Source organism: Eumetopias jubatus, unplaced genomic scaffold, assembly GCF_037043125.1.
Source record: "Eumetopias jubatus isolate StellerSeaLion01/CBP00866 unplaced genomic scaffold, mEumJub1_p1.0 scaffold_12, whole genome shotgun sequence".
Classification (NCBI taxonomy): domain Eukaryota; kingdom Metazoa; phylum Chordata; class Mammalia; order Carnivora; family Otariidae; genus Eumetopias; species Eumetopias jubatus.
The window spans coordinates 109,529,744-109,552,592 of record NW_028274818.1 but is presented as its reverse complement, the minus strand read 5'-3'; the positions used below and the strand labels follow the sequence as shown (position 1 = coordinate 109,552,592).

Genomic DNA, 22,849 nt, shown 5'->3' with positions numbered 1-22,849 from the left:
CGTAGGTGCAGGCTAGCGGGACCGCGCCGGGCTCCAAGTGGTGTTCCGCGCACCCCTCGCGCGGAGCCGCTGGAGGCGGAGCCAACGCCGCGGCCCGCAGAACTGGATTGGCAGCGGGGGAAGGGGGCGGGCTGCCGGTGCCGGGGGGCGGGGCCGATCGCGGGTCGTAAATACGGCGCCACATGGCACTGGTTGGGGAGGGCGGGGGGGCGGGGTGCGGAGGGCGCAGGCGCGTTGAGAGCGGGCGCCCCCAGGCCTCCGTGGCCCCTCCGCGGGCCGCCATTTCTCGCGAGACGTGAAGCGGGAGGCGGGGCTCCGGGCGCCGGGGGCGGGGCCGACGGAGGAGGGGCGGCCTCGGGAGTGTCGGCAGACGGCGAGGCGGCCGCGGCGACGGCGACGAGGTGAGGTGAGGTGAGCGGAGGCGCGCGAACTGCGGGCCGCGGGGCGGCGTGCGGGACGGGGCGGCGGGCGGGTCCGGCTCCCTGCCTCAGCCCGCCGGCAGGTCCTCCGCGGCCCCGGGCCGAGCCCCCGTGCCGGCCGCTGTGTGACCTTGGCCCGGCTCGTACCCTCTCTGAGCCCCCGGGCGGCCGGCGCTGGAGGGCGGCGGAGGCGGGTGGGGCGCCCCGCAGGCGCGCTCCCGGTCCTCTTGTGGGGTACCGCGGGAGCGTGGACGCCAGCTCGGCGGTGCTCGGAGCCGGGCCCCACGCCGCAGTGCTCCCAGGGCCCGGCGCTGGGACCCCGGGCCCGGCGGGCGCCCCCACCCCTACACCCCGCCGCTGCGCTCCTGGGGGGCTGCGGGCACCTCCCGCCGGCCTGCGCTGCGCGGCCCCGCCCCGGGGGACCCCAGGGCGGCCGCTGCGGGGCCGTGAGGCCTGGAGGGGTACCCCTCCAGGGACCCTCTGCTCAGAAACAGCAGGGGTGCTTCTCCCGCGCAAGGAAGCCGTGCACTGGCCACTAACAGAGGGACCTCCATCTCCCGCTCGGGCTCCTGGCCACCGGGCATCCTGGCGAGCCGTTGGCGCAAGCCGAGGTTCCGCTGGCGCGGAGCACAACAAGCCACAGTGTGTCCGCAGTTTATTAAATTATTTACTCTGTGCTTGCACTCGGACCGGCTCGGGAGGCCCGGGACGAACGGGGGGCATGCAGACGCACCTCTAAGGGTGCTGCCCCCCAAAGTGTAGGTGCAGGCTGCGGGCGGCGGGGAACCGGCTCAGCGGGCCCTCACCTGCCCCCGCGCAGGACACAGTGCAGCCCTTTCTCCTGGAGCACCTGGCGTGGGGCGTGTGAGTCAGGGCTGCGGTCTCGGGGGAGAAGGAGAGCACACAGGGATGTCAGGACACTGTTTTAAATGGAAGTAGAGTTGAAATACATCGCGTGGGATGAAGGTGTTACAAGGGCGGGTTTGGTACACTTGCATGTTGCAATCTGCGCACAGCAAGAGCGTTAGTCCACACCTAGCGCATGGCTACGGGAAGGCAGCGCTCCTGTGCGTGTAGGACGCATCTGCATGGAATTGCTTGGTGGCTCGTTTTCTTGCAGATTAGTTTATAGGACTTTGGGTTGGTATTTGCAGGCCTACAGTACTGCTCAGTGTTACTGCGTGCCGGCTTCGTCAGTTCAGCAAACACTGAGCCTCTTATTTGCAAGATGTCAAGTTGGACTAGCTGCCGGTGATAAGGTTAGGCTGATTATAACACAGCGTGACTGGTGCGTCTAGGCAATTATTTACAAAGTGTGAAGAAATGGGAAGAGTGAAGCGTATTTCCTGGTGTTGGAGTTTTCCATGGTGGAGACGTTGGATGAATTTGGGGGACTTGAAGGACAAGTGAAGGTTGGAGAGAACATTCCAGGTGGAGGCAGCAGGGCGTGTGGAGACATGGAAGGGAATGGGGCGTTTGGGGGGGCAGCAAGTCCCTGGATTCATTGCCAGAGGGGGTTTGGGGATTGGGGAGGAAGCTAAGGTTTCTTATCAAAGGGCCTTGAATGCTATTCTAGAGTTTGGGCTGCTATGCTGATCTTCAGTGAGGGGGTGGTCAAGGTTTTGGGTGAGATGTGATAGGTCCGTGTTTAAGAAAAGTAGCAGTAGGGACAACAGGGAAGGCGGGTTCAGGGTGTGGGGAGCTGGAGACTGAATTGGGTGCCATTGTAGGGGGAATGGCTTCGGGACGGAAGCCGAGAGAGTGGAGGGAATCATCAGATTAGAGCAAGTAGGAGAACCCAGAGCATGTGGCACTCTGTGGGGTGTGGTGAAGGGGAAAGAAAAGAACGCTAGAGTAACCAAGGTTTGTCACTCAGCTGCTTGAAGGACAGAGCTGGTGCCTGTGATGAAAAGTGCTAGAGTGGATGTGGATGTGGGTTTTAGGCTTGCAGAATTCATGGTGTTTGTGGGCCATCCTGGATGAGACACCTTCTCATAGAGTGTCTGGGGCAGAAGCCTGGGCGATACCAGCCAGGAAGGGATAGGTGCTGGAAGAGAAGCGTGTCTGATGGCCGACACCGGGCCTGCGGTTTATGGCCATGACTGCATATTAGCACAGCTGGGGGGTGATTGTCTTCCAGAAAGGTCTCCAGGCTCAAGTGCAGCTGTGGAGGAGAGACCAGTTAATGATACTGCTGAAGCAGATGCAGGTAGCTTTTCATTTAAAAAAAACCACAACTTACATCTTATTTTCGATTTCTTAATTGTCTCTTTCTCTTCAGAAGCTAGCGGTTGGTTTCCCACCTACTTAGCGTGTGTGTGTGTGGCACTTGCCAGTAGATGGGCCTCGTGATAGCTGACACAGCTGCTCCGTCCTTCCTGCAGTTAATCAAGGTGGCGGTTTCTGTAACTGTTTAGAGAACTTGACAAATATTTCAGAGAGGAGTGGGAAATGCCAGGCATAGTTGGGTAGGGGGAGAGGGGCGATGCTGTGCCTAACACAGGGAGATGCAGTGAGTGGAGTCAGCGGCCTCCAGAACACCACCAGCCGGCACTTAGGCAGGACAGTGGAAGAGTCTGGGGAGTGTGAGTAGCTCAAAAGAAAGGACCTAAAAATAGTGACACCAGGGGGTCCCCGGTAAGGAGGCTCAGGTGGATCCCTCACTAGTAAAGCTCATAATTAACAGCCTCCCCCCACGGTTCAAAGCTTCCAAGTTCTTTTGGTGCCCTGCCTCTTAAATAGGAACAGATAACCAAGGACGTGTGAAGACACCTCTAATTTGGAAAGTAAAGACCCTAGCACACACTTGTAGGCCGTGGAGGGTGTGCGGGAGGAAGACTGAACAAGCCGACCGACGCTAACATGCGCACTCAGAGAAGAGGAACCACTGCATGCAAGAAACAAGAGCGGGCTGCTGTATAAAAAAAAAAAAGTGGGGGAACACTTGAAGAACCAAAAAGAGAACTCTTGGATATAAAAAAAAACATAATGGCAGAAATAAAAAACCCAGTTGGTGGGTGAAAGATACAGTTGAGGAGCTGGGGAAGATGAACCTAAAAGCAAAGATGGGAAGTGAGAGAAAAAAAAGGGAAAGACCAGATTAGGAGGCTGACAGCTGACTATTCCGTTTCAGTAAGAAAGAAGAGAAAATAGGGCAAGGCCGTCCACAAAATAATGCAAGAGAATTTCCTAGAACCAAAACTTTGTGTGGAAGGGGTCTCCCAGGCGGCCCGCTCTGCAGGTGAAAAGGCAGGTGTCCTTCGCTCTCCCTGTCTGCTCAGCTCCCAGTGTGCGTCCTTGCAGTGTGGGGAGCAGGTGTGCACAATGAGGGATGCCGAGTTTCCACAGTAACGAGTGAGAGTTTGGGAAACAAGGGATTTATTTGGAAATGCCTGTGAGACCATCGGTTTCAGAATTTGGGTAGTGAGAGTATGGATATAGAGAGAGATGTGCACACCCACTCCAAGGCACATTGTTGTGAAATCTCAGAACTCTGGGACAAGGAAGATTATGCTGGCTTCTAGAAAAAGAATAAAAGCAGGCCACCAGCAGGTCATCACAGAACAGAGCAGAACGTCTTGGGGACCTGTCCGCAGCACCGCTGGAAGGTGGAAGGCAAGAGAGCATGGCTTTCAGAATTCCGAAGGAAACTATCTTCCACCTCGAGCTCTATGCTCAGGCAAAGGAGGGTAGAATAAAGATATTTTCAGACATGCTCCAAAAGTTCACATCCCATGTACTTTAAGGAAGCGACTGACAGACATGCTTTCCCGAAATGAGGTGGTGAGTCTGGAAGGACAGAGCCAGAGGAGATGGGGTTTTCCTGAGAGGTAGGGAGGCCAGCGTGCTCACCTGTCTGGGGCAGATCCCCCGGGGGAGAGTTCTTGGGGATGGTGAACTTGCCAGGGCACCTGATGCGCTGGGACATCTGGAGAGGAGATGTGGACAGCTGGCCAGGCTGGGGCTGGATTAGTGATGAGTCCATGGAACACAAAGCAAATGAGAGCACAAGACTGTTATTAGTTCCAGGGAAAATAGACCGTTGTGCAGGAAAAGAGAAATAATTAACGGTGTACTGCAAGGCTCGGCTGTGAACAGCCTTTGCACGATGATAATAATTGATGTAAACATCAAATATTGCTCTAATTGAAACGACGATGCGCCTGTCGGGAGATGGTGTGGGGGAGTGTGAGGGGCCGGGGGAGGGAGGAGACACTGTGCTTCCACCTGTCCCGAGGGCAGGCCCCTTCCTAAAGCCAATCCAGTGGTGGCTCAGGAGCCTGCTCCTCAGAGGTGGTGGGGAGCACCCAAGGTTCGGCCAGCAGAGTGGAGGTGGGTAACGGGGAACGGACGGGGGCTGCTGTGCTGTGTGGTGAACTGCCCAGCACGATTTCATCCTTTAACGTATACACGTGTGTGCCGAACGTTGGTAAAGACTGCGCTCCCCGCCCTGCCCGAGTCTCGCCCATGTTGGGTGCTGGGCTTGCTCACTCATGGGCCCTTTTCCTCCTCCCAGAGAGCGACTTGTTCATCTCCTCCTCATTGCTGTCAGTGTTCCGTCTCCTGCCTCCTGGTTCCTGTGGAGGCAGGAGATGGACCTGCCGCACTCCAGCCTCCAGAATGTGGAGGCTGCCTTCCGGACCTGTTTTATGTTTTTCTTAACTTATCATAAAGGAATTTTAAAGCATATTGAAAAGTAGAAAGAGCACTATTGTGATCTCTGCATTCCCTGTCACCAAGTTTCAGAAATTATAAAATCAGAGTCAGTTGTGTTTATCTGTTTTCTGTTAGCCTAATAGCTCTTTATTGAGTACCTTCTGTATACCAAGCACTGTTCTAAGCCTTGAGGCCACCTGCCTTCTCAAGTTTATATTTTAGTGCAGACAGACAGTGAACAAGTGAGCCCAAGAACATGTAATATTGGAGGTGATGACACATGCCACAGACCCAGCAGGTCTGGACGATGGGGAGTGACCAGGGAAGGCCTCACCGATGACGTGAGCTCTGAGCAGAGATCAGAAGCAAGTGCGGGGTTGAGCCACCGGATTCCCCAGGTGTGCACGTCTAGGCAGAGGAGAGTGGGTGTGGGCCCGGCAGGGGGAGCCGAGGAATAGCAAGGAGGCCACTGCGGCTGGAGTGGGGCCAGTGAGGGGGGCAGTGGAAGAGATGAGAGTGTGGGGTCCCATCAGGTAGAACTGTAAGGACTGGAAATGGGAAGCTGTCAGACTCCAGTGATTGGAGGGTTTTGAGCAGAGAAGTGACACGGTGTGACTTGTCACGGAATAACCACGGCTGCTGTGTTGGACGTGGTTTGTATGGGCTCGAGCGCAGAGAACAGGTTAGGGACAGCTGTAGCCATGCAGCTGAGAGCTGAGGCCTGCTGGACCAGGGTGCAGGGGCCAGGTGGGCACTAGAGGGACTGGAGAAGGTGAGAGTCTGGTTATATTTCGGAGGTACAGCTCCAGGCAGGTTCTTAAACTAATTGTGAAATTTATCATCATTTTTTTTCCCTTGAAATAATTTATTTGAATTATCTTAACTCTGAGAAATGAGTGCTCACGTGGACTCCAGAGTCAAATACCATGCAGGAAATAACTTGAGTCTTGTGAGGAAGGTAGAAGGTACAAGAGATAAGATCCGCCTCTTCTAAGAACTTGAAGTTTGGGAATACAGGACTGGTATGCGTGCCCTAAGAGCCTGTCTACACGGAGCTATCAGTGGGGCTTAGGGACGAGGGGCCAAGAGACCAGTGTGAGTAGATAGCCCTCCATGCCCTGAGCCCAGCTCCGGGGGGAAGTTACTTTACTTCAAAGGCCAACTTTGGGTTCAATTTTCATTCAGGTCTCCTGCCTTCTGCCTCCCTGAAACCTTCTGTTTCATCAATGTGACCATTTATTACTTCTTTTTATGTGGATACCCTGTCAGATGTAGTTTTCAGGGTTAATGGAATACAAATGAAGTAATTCTGTAAACAGATGAAACCTAGTGCTGGTGGCATCAGGTGAAACTCTGTTTTACCGTGGGGGTTTTAGTCCAGCTCCAAAGAGGCAGACACAGTGCAGAGAGTAAATGTTGAGACCACTCAGGGAAACTTTCCAAATTTCTGTTGACTTCAGTGATGGGAACTGCAGTGATTTCTTTGCTCTATATAATGTGTTTGCAAAGCTGAAAAAGAAGTGGGTAGTTTCTGGTCTTTTTGCCTGTCTCATAAATAAGTAAAACTGGAAACATTCTTGGACTTCTTAATGAAGTCCATGTCACTTAATTTAATGCTCAGAAGTTGGTTATTTGCACAAGAAGAAGCAAATTCTTTCAGAAATAAAGTAATAAAAATTTGAGTGTCTACCAAAACCCAAACAGTTGTGCATGGACTATCTACTGTGGAGGCTGCTGGGGGTAGTGGTTGGGAAGGTGGGGTCTTAAACCAGTTGCCTGGGCTCAAATGCCGGCTCTCAACAGGTGCTATAGCTCTGTGGACTTGGGCAAGTTGCCTGAATGTTTTGCCCCAATTTTATCACAATTAGTGTAAGGATTAAATAAATTAATATACGTAAGACCTTACGATACCACTTTTGAAAACATGTTAGCCATTGTTATAATTATGATAAAATCAGTTGAAAGAGTAGACACTTTTTGGCTGATAATCGACTATTGGTAGAAACTATGAGTAATAAAAAAATAACATTATATGAATAGAATACAAATATTTGAGGGCCCGAAAAAGTTGGGAAAATAAATAAGGCCAGTGGCCTAGTCCAAAGAGAGTGGCTTAATATTTTACAGAATAGTTCATATGTTATCATGTTCATATTCTCAGTAGCTCTGGTTAGCAGAAAGACTTCGGTCGGTGTTTTGTGGACAAGGAGCTGAGACTCAGACTTGAGGTGATGTCTCAGGCCACTCAGCAGAGACTGGACTGGGCCCCAGAACGCCTTCCGTCTTCCTCCTGATCTGTAAATGTCTGTAGGACTTCCGAGGCTGGTGTTTTCATCCTGTATTGTGGAAACTGGTGAAGGCTAGTTCATGGAGTTCATGTTGGAAAGGTTTAGCTTCTGGAGATGGACTTAATAAGGCTGTTGACATTTTTTATCCTTGAAATAAAATATATTGAGGCATAATTTACATACCGTAAAATGCATACATTTTAAGTGTACAGTTTGACAAATGTGGACAAATATGTCCACCTGTGTAACTACCACTGCCTTCAATACAATAGAACATCTCCTTCGCCCGGCTTCCTCCCGTCCCTTGGCACACTATGGTTTATGTCACTGTTTTTGCCTTTTGAAAACTTCCTGTAAGTGGAATCACATGGAATGTACTCTTCTGTGTCTGGGTTCTTTTGTTCAGCGTAATATCCGAGAGATTCAAACGTGTCGTTGCATGTACTGATTCATGAATCAGTGGCTCATTCTCCTTTATTTCTGGGTAGTTTTCCACTGAATGAGCCCACCACAGTTTGTGTATTCATTCACTTGTTGAAGGACCTCTGGGTTGTTTTCAGTTTGTAGCTGTTTTGGATAAAGCTGCAGTGAGCATTCTTGTACACATCTTCGTGTGGACAGTTATTGCATTCATGGATCAGGTCTTTGGTGCTGTATCTAAAAGGCATCACCACACCCAAGGACATCTAGGTTCTCTCCTATGATCTCCTATGAGTTTTATAGTTTTGCAGTGTACATTTAGGTCCGTGCTCCACTTGGAGTTAATTTTTGTGAAGGCAGTAAGGTTTGTGTCAGAAATCTTTTACGTGTTTATCTTTGCATGCGTGTCCAGTTGTCCAGCACTCATAATTGAGGCAGGCTGACTTTGCTCCATTGGGTTGCTTTTCCTACAGATCAGCTGACTCTATTTATGGGGGTCTATTTCTGGGCTCTCTGTTCTTTTCCATTGATCTTTTTCTCTGTTCTCTTGCCAATACCACATACTCTTGATTACTGTGGCTTTATGATAAGTCTTGAGGTCGGGCAGTCAGTCCTCCAGCTTTGTTGTTCTTTAGTATTGTGTTGTCTATTCTGGGTCTTTTCCCTCACATATAAACTTTAGAAACTGTTGATAATAACAAAATAACTTCCTGGGATTTTGATTGGGATTGCATTGAATCTATAGATTAAGTTGGGAAGAACTGATACCTTGGCAAACGTTGAGTCTTTCTGTTCACACACAGGGAATATCTCTCCATACATATTATAGGTATTTTGTCAGATTTATACCTAAATATTTTATTTTGGGGAGTTCTAATATAAATGGAATTGTGTATTTCATTTCAAATTCCACCTGTTCATTGCTGATATATAGGAAACTAGTTGACTTTTGTAAATTTGTATTCTGCAAACTTGCTATAATCGCTTGAGCCCTTAAGATTTTGTAAGTGAAAAATCAATAACCTAAGATTTGTATATCATATTTTGATGATCAGTTTGATTGGTCTTTAAATAGAGTCCCTAAGCATTATTGTAGTGTATCTACTTTTATGGTTCTTGTAGAACCTTCTAGGAACTGAAAAATCTGCTTGATGTTTTTTAATACCGACTTTTCTGACTTTTAAAAAGTCTTAGCATAAAAAAAGAATCTGCTCTGTATGCAAAAAGAGTTGATACCAGTTTTATTCATAGTGGTCAAAAAGGGAACTAGCCCCAAAGTCCATCAGTTGGTAAATGGATAAACAAACAGTGGTAGAGCCATATAATGGAATACTACTCGGCCATAAAAAAGGAACTTCCGACGAACATGAGCAACAACCTGGACAAATCTAAGAAGCATCTTGCAAAGTGAAGAGCCTGCATCCTACATGGTTTCCTGTAGGTACATTGTAAGGAAGGCAGAACCAAGCACAGAAAACAGATTAGTAGTTGCCCAGAGCTAGGTGTTGGGGAAGGAGGAGGGAACTTTTGAGAGTGATGGAAATGTTCTGGATCTTAATTGTAGTGTATCTTAATAGTGTACATTTGCCAACTTATCAGAGTCTACAGTTAAAAAGACTGAGTTTTACTGTATGTAAATCAGATTTCAATAAACCTGATTAAAAAAGAAAAGAAGCAGAGGTGCCAACATGATTTAATCAGGAAAGAAGGGTCTTTTAAACACATGGTGCTGGAACAGCTGGGTATCTATATGGGGAAAAAATTAATCTCAACCCCTCCCTCTGGAATACTCATATTGGATAGTGACTGAAATTCTCCTCATTTGAAATTCCTTTTCACCATGGCAAATAACTTTATATCCATTTCACACTTTTTTTTAAGATTTATTTTAAATCTTTATGTTTATAAATAAATAAATAAAAAATAAATAAATAAAAATTTATGTTTTAAGATTGATTTTTAGAGAGTGCACACGAGTTGAGGGAGGGGCAGAGGGAGAGAGAGAGAATCTCTAGCAGACTCCATGCTGAGCACGGAGCCTGACTGGGGCTTGATCCCATGACCCTGAGATCATGACCTGTGCCAGAACCAAGAGTCGGATGCTGAACTGACTGAGCCACCCAGGTGCCCTCTGTTTCTTAACACTTTCTGTTTAGTTCTCACTGGTTCAACCGCTTCTGTCTGTAATGTGTAGTAAACACACATAGCCTTCCAATACAAGTGACAAAGCAAATATATGTATTAGGGTTCTCTAGAGAACAGAATCCATAGGGTGTATGTAAAGAGATTTAAGGAAGTGGCTCATGTGATTATGGAAGCAGAGAAGTTCAGACCCACGGGGGCAGATGGTGTGTTCCAGTCCAAGTCCAAGCCTGAGGGCAGGAGACTTCTGTTCCAGCTCACAGACAGGCAGAGAGGAAATTCTCTCTTCACCTTACTGTTCTGTTCAGGCCTTCAGTAGATTGAGCGAGGCCCACCCGCGCTGGGGAGTGCCGTCTGCCTGACTCAGTCTATGGAATCAAATGTCAGTCTCATCCAGAAACACCCTCACAGACACACCCTGAATACTGTGTGACCAGTGAAAGGGACACAGAATCAACCGGCATGTACCTCCTGACCTTTCTGTCCTGTGGTCGTCAGTCCTGCTACGGAAGTGTAGAAAGTGCCCTGACGCAGGTCCTCCCATGGGTCTGGCCATGTGGCCCGCTCTTCCCAATAAGGATGACACACCCCAGAACGTGAGGGAGCTCAACCCCCCGCGGTCTGCCGCAGACCGCCCTATCGTCCCCCTGATTTTTGCTCACTGCGGGTGTGAAGGCCCGTTCAGACCAGCAGCCTCCCATGGGCAGCCGGTGTGGGGCTCCTGTCACCATGTATGTGTGAAGAGGAATGTTTAGCAACCCCACCCCAAGCTAAGAAACAACTCTTTCTGCACAGCCACCTTGTTTTGGGGTTAAACCTAACCTGAAGCCTGATTGTTCACAAGGGCGTTGACGGAGCCCTTGCAGAAAACCAGCCCCCAAGGGCGAAGCTTTTGGATGAGACTTCGCCGTCCATCCTCTTGGCTGGAGGCAGAAGCCTGAGACTGACTCGCAGCAAGCCCGCTGCAAATCATTTCCTCAGCGGAGCCTCTTCGTGCCCTGCTGCTTCAGAAGCTATAAGGCTTCTTATTGACTGCTTTTTGAAGTCGTGGGAGATTCATTTTTGGAAATAATGCCCTTATTTTTTGAATGACTACTACTTTGGGGTCAGTGTTGTTCCCTGACTTGCTTCTGTATCCAAAGGGCTCCCAGCTTCAGTTCTCCGCTGGCTCCCCCCCGCCACCACTGTGCTGCCGCTGTCCCCAGAAGGCAGCCGAGTGTTCCCCCAGAGCCCTCCCTGACTCCCGCTGCCTCCGTGCCTGGACCAGAAACGCGTAGGTCCCGCTACATTTTAAAAAGTAAAGCTTGGTGGTGGTGCTGTGTGGTGGTCTTTTTGTCTCTGCTCTTTGTCTTTGCAGCCCGGAGGAGCTGTGGAGCCTGCTTGAAGCAGCACAGTCCCTTCCTTTCGAGGCACTGCTCACACAGGCCCTTTAACACACTCACCCCGCCTTGTCTCCACAACTGCTGTGGGCTTGTTTGAGGTCAGAGAGGGCAGCACCCGGGGCTGCTCTAGTTCCCTGACGTTAAAATGACCCGTGCCCTCAGCCTCATCGGCAAGCGCTGCCTCAGCTTGGTGTTGAGGTGCTCAGCACCTCGGTTTGGAAAGGCCTGGAAGGGCTTGCCCCTGAAGCCAGTCTGGTTCTGGGGCAGGACTCCAGGGCGAGACAAGGCTCCCAGGACCAGTCTCACAGGTGAAGAGCCAGGCGCATGGGGTTTGGGGTATCCCAAAGGGAAGACTTGTCTTGTTTACCTGCACCCATCCCCTCATTGTAGGATTCTAAAACTTTAACATTTGTGTGATGAACAAATTGTAGGTAAACCCAGCCCGTTGAGCTTTTGTGCAGGGTTGTGAGGCTAAGCTGTGGCTCTAGGTTTATAGCCTTTGTTACTTACGGCTCTCTCCCCAACTGAAGGAATCCTTGTCTTTGTACATTTTATTTACTTTTATTCATGTGTTTATTTTTTACACACTGTCCTGCATTTTGCTTTATTTATTCAACAATACCTCTTGTCCGTTCCTCCAAGTCCACTGTTGTAGCTCTAATTCATTCTTTTCCAATTTTTCTATTGTGGTAAAACACACGTAACATAAATTTTATCATAACCATTTTTGAGCGTATAGTTCACGTAACATGGAGCACATTCACATGTTCGACCATGACCACCCTCTGTCTCTAGAATTCATTTCATCTTTCCAAATGGATCCTCTGTCCCCATTGAACACTGACTCCCATCCCCTCCCAGGCCTTGGTAACTTCCAGCCTGTATCTGGGAACATGACTCCTCTGGGGACCTCATATGAGCAGAAGCACACAGCATCTGTCCTTTGTGACTCAGCAGCAGGTCCTGTAGGTTCACCCATGTCGTAGCAGCTGCCAGAGTTTCCTTCCATTTGGAGGCTGCGCGATAGTCTGTTGTACATGTGTGTGCGCCACACTTTGTTACCTATTCATCCTTCCATGCACGCTGGGGTGCACACGGGCGCTTCCACCTGTTGGCTGGTGCGAATCATTCTGCTGTGAACACGGCTGTACAAATACCGCTTTGAGACCCTGCTTTCAGTGCTTTTGGATATAGACCCAGAGGTAGAATTGTTGGATTGTATGGTCATTTTATATGGTAATTCAATTTTTAATATTTTGGGGAGCCTCCATACTGTTTTCCGCAGTGGTGGCACCAGTTTGCATTCCCATTAATAGGGCCAGAGGGTTCCAGTTTCTCCACATCCTGGCCAACGCTTATGTTCTGGTTTTGTTTTTGTTTTGTTGAAGATTTTATTTTTTAAGTAAGCTCTACACCCAGTGTGGGGCTTGAACTCATAACTCCGAGATCAGGAGTTGCACACTCCACTGACTGAGCCAGCCAGGCACCCCTGTATTATTTTGTTTTGTTTTTGATTGGAGCCATCTGAATGGGTGTGAGGTGGTATTTCACTGTGATCTTGGTTTGCGTTTCCCTGATGATGAGTGATGTGGAACATCTTTTCACGCGCTCATGGGCCATTTGCATGTCTTCAGGGAAATGTCTCTTCAAGTTGTTTGCCTTTTCTTGAATTGGGTTGTTTGATGTTCTTTTCTTTTGAGTATCATGAGTTCTCCATTTATTCTGGATATTAAGCCCTCATTAGATACATGATTTGCAAACATTTTCTTCCTTTCTGTGGGACTCTTCCCTGTGGATAGTGCCCTTTGATGCACAAAAGTTTCCAATTTGCATGAAGTCCGATTGGTTGATTTTTTTCTTTCGTTGTTAATGCCTTAATTTTTTATTGCTGTGTATCTTTTGTAAAAGGAAAAATGTTTTTTTCTCATAGTAAAAACCAATCAGTGCTCAGTATAAACAAAAACAAACGTAAATACAGAAAGCCATGAAGCAGTAAGTCAGAATCACGCAGACGGCTGCTGCCCGGGGACGTTTGCCAGCACTGGGTGGCTGGGGCTGGGTGGTGGCGGTGGGGTCCTCTTGCCTGTGTGCAGCCCAAGCTTACCTGACGGCCAGCCCCTAAGCCAGAACTCTGCCTGCAACGACCCGCAGGCCCACTGAGTGCTCTAGTCTGCACGATGCGAGTTATGAGTCTCCTTATAAATAAGTTAGTTGACTCGCTGTTTACAACATAAGCTGTAGATTCACTGTGAGGATGAGAAGAGCCCCCTGGGGGGCCACCCATGTGACCTGCTGCTGGCCCAGGGCCAGGTGGTGAGAAATTCAGGACCTGAACGGGGCTCCTCACTCCTCAGCTGGAGCACTTCACCGTGCCTAGTCATACTCAAGTAAGTATTTATGGACTAAGAACAAAACTTTAGATACTGAGTGTATTAAAGACTAAAAGATGATAGTGTTTGGTGCTAATATGCCAAATAAGGAAAAAATTAGAGCAACTTCAAATGTCTTCTGGTTAAGAGAAGACGGGCTTTCTTTGAACTTAGAGAACCACGTTCAGGACAGGTAATGAAGAAACGTCAGGTGCGTCTGCTCCACCTCTGCTGGGTTACAGACTCACCCAACGGGAGCGTCGAAGACTAGTTGTAGGCTGACTGCATCTCGCTCGGCTGTGACCTCTGCCCCCAGGACCCGTGCCTCCGCATCTGTTGGGTCAGAGAAGCCAGGAAACGCACCCATGTGGGACAGAGATGCACCTGTCGGCACCTGAACTTAAAAGGAAGCACAGTCCTTCTAAGCCCCTTCTGTTCACCAGATTGAACCTAGACCAAGAAGAAACTTGCACGTTTGACTTCAGTCCCTGGGGGGAGATGGGAAACTGTGGTGGGGGATATGTGTGCGCCATGTCTTACCGGGCTGCTGTGTATAAATGCTTCCTACAGCGGGGTACCATCCAGATCCAGAAAAGAAGGAGCTATTGATCTATGTGACCACGCGGATGAGTCTCAAAGCTCACCTGGTGTGACTCCATTTATAGAACACTCTAGAAAATGCCAACTAACTTATAGTGACAGAAAACAGATGAGTGGCTGGAGGGGAGGGATGAGCTCTGGGGGTCGATGGAGGTGTCACTCTCTGACCATGGTGATGGGGTCGCGAGTGCACACACGCAGCCAAACGCGTCAAACTGTACCCGTGAAGCGTGAAGTCGGGGCAGTCGCTCGTGGGCCACTCAGCCTCACTCAGCAGTTCAGAGGAATGAGGATGTCCAACAGCAGAGCCGCGGGAGCGTGAGCAGGGCTGGACTTTGGGAGTGAGGCTTGAATCTAGATGTTGATGTGACACCTCTGGGCCTCGGTTTCCTCAGCTGTAAGGGGGTCATTCTGCCCGCCCTGAGGCCGTGTGCAGAGAGCCTGAAGGAATGCCAGTGGGTGGCACGCTCCTCCAAGCGCTTTGCACTCGGTGGTAAGAGCCCTTTAAAGGGCAGCTCGTATGAAAAAGATATCATATGTACGTATCATATGATCCATGTCTTTTCCTTGCAATTACACTGAAGTCGTGTGAAATGATTAGTAAAGAGAGTCCGTTTTCACAAACTGCTGTAGACCCTGGCATTTGTCAGTGTGCATGTACTACTTCTTGGCTGAAAAATAAGCAGAGGCATTTATTTGTATATCATGTGTTGTATTTTTAGATTATTCATCATAACCAGATAAGTCCCTTACCTGGTTCTTGGCATTCTCAATACACAAATGACGGCGTGTCCCTGATGCGTGGTGGTGCCTATACCCACGGACGGGACTTGGGGACTCTGCCCCACCTCCACGGTGCTTGTGAGTCTTGCTCTTAAAACTGGAAGCTGAGCTCTCAGTCATGTGACATTTTCAGTCACCTTTTCCCTTTGCTGCTTTCTCAGCCTTCGGCAAAACTTTTTTTTTTTTGGATGTGGTTTCGTCTTCTCTAGAAACCGTGCAGCCTTTTACATCCTCCGGAGAGGATGGTCTTGAAAACTTCAATGGCACACCCTCAAAGGGAGCTCGCTGACCTCTGGCAGCAGCTGTGTGAGAGACGAGTCACCCCTAATTGTGATGGTTCTCAGGCACAGTGACTGCCTGCATCCCGTGTAATACGTACATGAAGCTGTGTGCTGCCCTGGGCCATGGCAGCATGGGGTCGGCCAGGTTTCTCCACACCCAGGCTGGGTTGCCTTTCCTGTAGGGGTGCACTGAGAGCGCTGGGGGCTCAGGAAGGACTGATGAAGGTGGCAGTGACCAGAATGTCCTTTTTTCTCTGTCACTTGCCTGTTTCAGCACCTTTCACATAAAACCCACACTACCCTTTGCATGCCGACCTTTGTACCGTGAACATGTGTTACCTTCTCCATTAAAAAAACAAAATGAACTGAGCATAAACAAAAGCCACACGGGTGGAGATTGCTTCCACATTTCGGCCTCATGAAGTTTTAGGTTCATGTAGTGAAAATGCATCAGATCCCAGGTACATAGTTGAACGCATACAAGGAATACAGACTCGGAGAAGTTCGGATAGGGAGAAGTCAGAGAGCATGTGCGATGGGGGACCCTCCCTGGAGCACCCCTAAGACGTGCTCCGTCTTTGTCTGCTCAGATGTCCTCTGATACTGACAGAGCTCCCAGTACATCTTAAAAATGGACATTCTGGGTTTGGGCCACTTTATGGTAGTGCATCCATTCTCTCGTTAAGCTGGACCAGTGTCTGAGTTTTGTCTTCTGAAGCCACACAGGATAAGCCTGCTCCCCTCCCATGGGACAGCCCTCCAGCTAGTGGAGGCCTTGACGCAAATCTCTCCTCTGATAGAGCGGCCCCCATTCCTGCACCTGCTCCCCTCCCACAGGTGCTGTGAGGGAAGAGAACCTGAGAGCCCTCAGAAGCCGGAGGAGAGGCAAGGACCCCACTTACTCTTAACAAGTGGATTAAGACACATGCCCATTGAACGCTTCTACCGAGAGGAGGTGAAGGCCAGAATAGAGGGGTACAGATCTTGAACTTTTCCAGAAACCTCGAACTGTAAGGTCACACTCACTGAACACGGGTATGATGATTTGTCTTTTACCCTCCTCCCTCTGAAAGGGGCTGTAAGACAGTCCAGGTCTAAAACATGGACCTCAGAACAGAGAGGTAAAGGTGAACGATCTCACTGGAAGGGATTAGCATCTTCCGAGACCCATGAGCGTGGCCAGCATCGTTCCTTAGAGCTGATGTCCCAAGACTGCGCTGGGCACAGGGGCCAGGTGTGGTGGGTCTATACCTGCAGGCGTGTGTGTTCATGCAAATTAGTACCACGTTTACTTTTCTGTCCGCCTCATCTTTTTTGCCTTGTGTCCAGCTCCAAGGTCTCTGTCCTGTATCGCTGAATCTTTTTTACCTAGCAGGACAGCTTGATGTTCATCCCAATCTCAGTGTCCAACTCTGATTTTCAACCCATCTTTCCAGCTTATTTGTTCATCTTTCTGAATCTAGTTTCTACTCTCAGTTGCTGGCAGGGTGGGCCAGCTCTGCTGGTGGCTTGGGGGACTGCCCTCTGGGGGAGAGGTAAGCAGAGTCACACACTGGGGGATCTGGCAGGGGACCAGGGGGTACGCTGACCCTGGCAGGTGGCCTTCAGTGGCTAACCTATGTTGATTAATACTGACAAATGTTTTCCATCCTGGAAATGTTCCATCCCAGTGATGATGGCCTGGTGCGGAGGGGCAGGCTCAGCTCCCCTCACCCCCCGGCATCTCCTTTTGTAAGGGGAGGGGAGTCCAAATGTGAATACCCTGCTTTGCACCATCTTCTTCTGCCTGTTGGTGCCCGGTCGGGGAGGTTGACTCACTGCCCGGCCCTGCTGAACTGCGAGGGTGGGGGTGGTTTTTCCACTGATGCCTGGCCTAAGTAGAGCAGGTGTTTCCAAAAAGATGTTTCTCTTGTTAGGTTACTGTAAGGTTAGGAACAGTTCTCAAGACCCTTCTCAGTCCTCACACCAATGGTAAATGGGGAGTGGGGTCCCAAGACCACCTTCAGGTTGGATAATTCACTGGAAGGACCCGCGGAGCCCTCGGAAAGGTGTTGTACCCACCGTTATGGCTCATCGCAGCAAAGGATTCAAATCACAAGCCAAGGGAAGAGGCGCGGGGGGAGGAGTTGTCCCCTCTCAGCGGAGGTCTGGACAGGGCCGATGCCAGCTTCCATTGATGTGTGACGGCGTGCGTGGAGTACTCCCCCCAAGCCTTCACGTCCACAGTCTCTCCTGGGCCTTTGTCATCAAACAGGTAGACTCCCCACGTGGCTGACCTCAGCCTCCAGCCCCTCTGGAGGTCGGGCTGACGCTGGGACCCAAAGCCCCTCGAGCCCCCAGTCACACTCTTAGCCTAAGGCCCCCGGGAAACAAAGACACTCCTGTCAGGCAGAGCCTCCCCCCCCCCCCCCCCCCCCCCCCCGCCGAGGAGCCGCGGGCAGGAGGGGTCTCTCTGGGCAAGGTTCAGCCCTTTACTGCACCGCTCTTGCCTGTCCTTCCCCTGGGCTCTTCTTCAGAGGCTCTTCTTGGAGCTTTTTCCCTGTGCCTGATGGCTCTTCAGGGTTGGAGGCAGTGCCCTCTGGGAGGTGGGACAGGCTCTTCCTCCTCTTGTTCCTCGAGTAGCCAGGTCCCTGGACTGTCCTTTCCGAGCCTTCCTGTGCCTGTTTGTTGTGTCACATCTCTAGTTGTTGCGTTGTGAGTGGGCAGATCTGTAATGGAGTGGAACCCCGGGAGGCCCTGGGCGTGACTGCACATCCTCTCATCCCCGGGCTAGAGTCCTCCCCCGGGGTTACCTGCCACCTCACCAGCGTTCTCTGTCCCAGCACTCGATCGGACACCACATCTTCCCTGTGGTGCCCCTAGCACTTCGCCAAGTACCCGGGACAGAGTTGGTGCTCAGCATATCTGTCAAACGGGATGGGCTCCTCTGGCATTTCTGGTATTGACCTTGACTGTTGTCAAGGACAGCCTTCAGTGGAAGTTGTAAGGGAGCCACAGATCCGTTGTCCGACCTGCATCTCCCCATGCACAAGGGTGGCCGCCTGCCCCTGAGCCAGTGGGCCTGCTGGTGGGCCTGCTGGTCGACCTTGCCAGGGTGCAGCCCCAGCACCTGCTGACATTCACAGCTGCCAATCTGCACCTGCCTCCCTTCACCCTCCCACCACCACCCTTTTGTTTTTGAAGATCAGTCAGCCTTTCCCCATCTCAGCCGTGGGTCTGCCACTGTCTCGCTCCTCTGTGGGGACACCAACAGTGCTCTTAGGGCCTGGAAAGCTCTCGCGTGGGCCCCCTTTCATCTGCCTGGTGGACCCTCGCTGTCCCCACTCTGCCCTTGAGTGCGCTCCACCCTTTCCACATAGAGGGGGACAGAGACGGTGCACAGCGCCCAGCACACGTCAGCGCACACGGTGGCCTGTCTCTGATGTGGTTATTAGCATTAAATGTGCACAGCGAAAGGTTTTTCTCAGGGGCTGGGACGTCTTTAGCATTTTTATAAGTTGTAGCATGCATTCAGCTTTAAGCTCGTGGTTTGGTTTCGCTGACCACCTCGTCTTCCTCCTCGGCATTTCCTACGCATGAGGCTCTGAGTCCCTGCCTGAGCCTGGTCTGTCAGCGCCCCCTTCTCAGGTTCAGTGATAAAGGATCTCCAGCGACCTCACCAGCCACACCCGTCCTTCTGGGCCCCCTGGGCCCCTCGAAGCAGTGTTAGAAGCAGCATGGAGGGGCTGAAGCTCAGCAGACAGCCTCACAAAGCTTAAGTCGTGGAGGATGGAGGTGTGAGGGGCGGGGGCAGGGACTCGGACCACGATGGGAGGTCTGAGATACCAGCAAGCACCGTCGGTAGGAGTCCCGACTGCAAGAGGACCCCTCGCTGGACTGTGGTCTTTAACGTAGCTCTGTGTTACCTTTCCAGGGTCCTGAGAACAGTGTCCCGTCTCCATGAAGCTGACGTGACCGCATCCAGGTGAAAGGGCCCCCCGCCCTGTCCATGGACAGAATGACCAAAACCCGGCTCTTCCGCCTGTGGCTGGTCTTGGGGTCCGTCTTCATGGTCCTCCTGATCATCGTGTACTGGGACAATGTGGGCACCGCCCACTTCTACCTGCACACTTCCTTCCCCAGGCCACACCCCCTGGAGCCACTGCCCACCCCCGCGCACGGGGCAGAGAAGGGGTTCACGTCAGACGTGGACACGTTTCTGCAGAAACTCTTCAGTGGCGGCCTGAAGCAGAACGCCCTTTCCGGTAAAAGGACGGAGCAGCCCTCCGTGCCGGCCTCCAGCAGGCCCGTGCTGAGCAACGCGGAAGAGAGCGTGAGGGGCTATGACTGGTCCACCCACGACGCCCAGCAGGGCCTGGACCCGGGGGGCAGCAGGCCGAGAGGAGGAGCGTGCTCAGGGGGCTCTGTGCCAACGCCAGCTTCGTATTCCCCACCAAGGAGCGCTCCTTTGACGACATTCCTAACTACGAGCTCAACCACCTCATCGTGGACGACCGCCATGGGGTCATCTACTGCTACGTGCCCAAGGTGGCCTGCACCAACTGGAAGCGTGTGATGATCGTGCTGAGCGAGAGCCTCCTGGACCGCGGAGCCCCCTACCGCGACCCCCTGGACATCCCCCGGGAGTATGTCCACAACTCCAGCACCCACCTGACTTTCAACAAATTTTGGCGTCGCTACGGCAAGTTCTCCCGCCACCTGATGAAGATCAAGCTGAAGAAGTACACCAAGTTCCTGTTTGTGCGGGACCCCTTCGTGCGCCTCATCTCGGCCTTCCGCAGCAAGTTCCAGCTGGAGAACGAGGAGTTCTACCGCAAGTTCGCCGTGCCCATGCTCAAGATGTACGCCAACCGCACCGGCCTGCCTGCGTCTGTCAGCGAGGCCTTCAGCGCGGGCCTCAAGGTGTCCTTTGCCAACTTCATCCAGTACCTGCTGGACCCACGTACCGAGAAGCTGACGCCCTTCAACGAGCACTGGAGGCAGGTGCACCGTCTCTGCCACCCCTGCCAGATTGACTACGACTTCGTGGGGAAGCTGGAGACCCTGGACCGGGACGCTGCCCAGCTCCTGCGGCTCCTCAAGGTGGACAAGCTGCTTCACTTCCCCCCGAGTTACCGGAACAGAACTGCCAGTAGCTGGGAGGAGGACTGGTTTGCCACAATCCCCCTGGCCTGGAGGCAGCAACTTTACAAACTCTACGAGGCCGACTTCGTCCTCTTTGGCTACCCCAAGCCCGAGAACCTTCTTAGAGACTGACGGCATCGGGGCGGGGGGGCAGTCCCGGTCTCCGGGACAAATGGGGCTAGACGAGGGGTCTGCTGTAGCACGACCTTCCTCCAGGGATGGGGCGATGCGTTGCCGCGTATATTTTTTTATGGCTTTGCATCCCTCCCGGTCTGACCCATGGCGCAGTTCCACAACGCTTCCGTTGACGAGGCAGCTGGAAACACCCGGAATCGACCGTACCCACGCTCCGGTTTTTAAAATCACCTACGATTTTGCAATCTGGACCTACTGTTGACTCCACTGCCTATATTCCTTGAGTACTGTGTTAATATTGTTTTTTAAGATTAATATATTTCAGATATTTAATATGAAAAGTGGAGGAGAGGATGGAGTAAATGTTACGTCTGCTTCTGCCGCCTGCTTCCGTGGTTATTCTGGTAGAGCGACAGGGGCTCGGTCAGGGGCTCTGAGGGCCTTGACCTCAGAAACTCGGGTGAAGGCAGGGAATTTTCATGGTCGTCTTCAGCAAAAAGGAGGAGCCTACTCTTGAAATCAGGACTCACCTGTATTTTTAAAAGGGTAGCAGATCCTTCGCAAGCGAAAGCTCTCTGACCGTGTGATATTTCTGAGGAGGGAAATCCGTTAGAGAGGGTCTTCTGCTTGAGACCGTACCTCAGGGCACAGTCACGGAAGCGGGACATTAGCCGCAGCTGTTCCCACGAGGTTATCAGTCATGGACGTAAGGATGTGCCGTCCCAGGGATGGTGTGAGTACGAGTCTGTCCCGAGAATCTGTTCTCTGCCGTCAGCAAGGTGAGGCTGGGGTGGGATTGTCGTCACAGTCTTGGCTGGTCGGCTTCAGCTCCCGCGACCGTCCCCCTTTGAGGCTGTGACTGACCCTGGGATCACATTTGGTGGTCCCGACTCCGTAGCAGGGTCTGTGTGGGCTGGGCCGCGAAGGCTCTTTCTAAGCATCTGGTTCAGACTGACGTGCAGTTTGGGCCGTGACCCTGTAGTTGGTGGGAGGCGTGCAGTTGTTCGCGGTGTGTGGGCCTCAGCTGTGACCTTGTCTCCTTAATCGGTAGCATTTGGTCCTCGCGGCCCTGTCCCCGAGCCGCTAGCCGCACACTGTAGAGTCCTCCCGCTGGTGCTCCATCGTGGGTGCTGTCCTTGCTCTTCTGGCTTCCGGGTGGCACGGAGGTTTGAGCCCATGGCCTCTGGGTGCCCGCCTCACAGGCTCGGGCTCCATGGGGCCAGAAACCACGTTTTCCCTTCTGTAAGTTCCCCTTTCTATAAAACAGTTGGCAGCAAAGATGCTCCAAGTCACGGAGTCCGGTCTTAAGAGTCCCTGGAGAACCATCACCGTGCTGGGGACTTCTGGGACGCCTGCTCAGCCTGTAGTTGGCCGTGGCACCGCGAGCACAGGGCTTCAGGTCACCAGGCAGGTGGGGGGGCTCTGCCTTCGGGGAACCCTGTGACCCTATGATGTGAGACGAGAGCAGGGACCCCCGGCCCAAAGGCCTTGAAGAACAAGGCATCAGGAGGTGAGGTGAGGTGAAGGTGGGCATCCTGAGGAAGGCAGCGCTTGAGCCTGAAGGATGGGGTATGGCTTGGACATCCGCGGTAGAGCGCGTGATGTCAGCACGGGTGTGGGGCACGTCTGGAGACAGGTGGGGTACTAACCGCTGGTGTTCCTTGCCAAGCGCCTCCTTCACGTGTCCTTCCACATCCCCTCGGTCCTGTACTCTGGTGAGGACCGTCGCAGCAGAGATCAGTGGAGCCAGGTTTTGGAGCTGGCGAGCTTCCCCACCACCCCCGGAATGCGGATGGGCTGTGAGTGTGGAGTCTGGCAGCCTTGGCTGTCAGGCCCGGGACCTGAGATTTCACTGAGGCAGCAGCGAGCCGTGGTGGAGGTTTGGGGTTGGAGGAACTTGGGTTCTTTGGGGCCAGCGTGCTCCTCCTCGGGGTGAGGGGCGGAGGGGCCAGGAGGCCGGTCAGCAGGCGATGGCAGCCGCCCCGCTCCGAAGGGGCCTGCACAGGGATAGAGGGGTGACGGTATTCCGGAGGGGTTCCCCCCGAGCTGCCGCTGTCCTTCTGGTGTGTGACGAAAGAGAAGTGGGAAGAAGTCAGGAAAGCACAACACAGACCTTTCTGCTGACCTGGTAACATCCCCCCACCGATAGTTTTATCGTGGTCAAATATGCATAACGTAAAATTGATCATCTGAACCACTTAAGTGTCTGTTTCAGGGGCACTGAGGGCAGTCACGCTGGTGTGCAGCCCC

The 22,849-nt window shown here is 52.0% G+C and overlaps 1 protein-coding gene across 1 annotated transcript; it reads left to right on the top strand.

Annotated features, from left to right (window-relative positions):
• Nucleotides 1–335: 335 nt before the first annotated feature.
• CHST12 (carbohydrate sulfotransferase 12) lies at nt 336–21,504 on the top strand. The gene is given in 3 exon segments (XM_028091911.2): nt 336–411; nt 19,254–19,701; nt 19,704–21,504. Coding segments are annotated over 2 exon segments (1,266 nt in total). The 5' UTR covers nt 336–411; nt 19,254–19,328; the 3' UTR covers nt 20,597–21,504.
• Nucleotides 21,505–22,849: the final 1,345 nt, after the last annotated feature.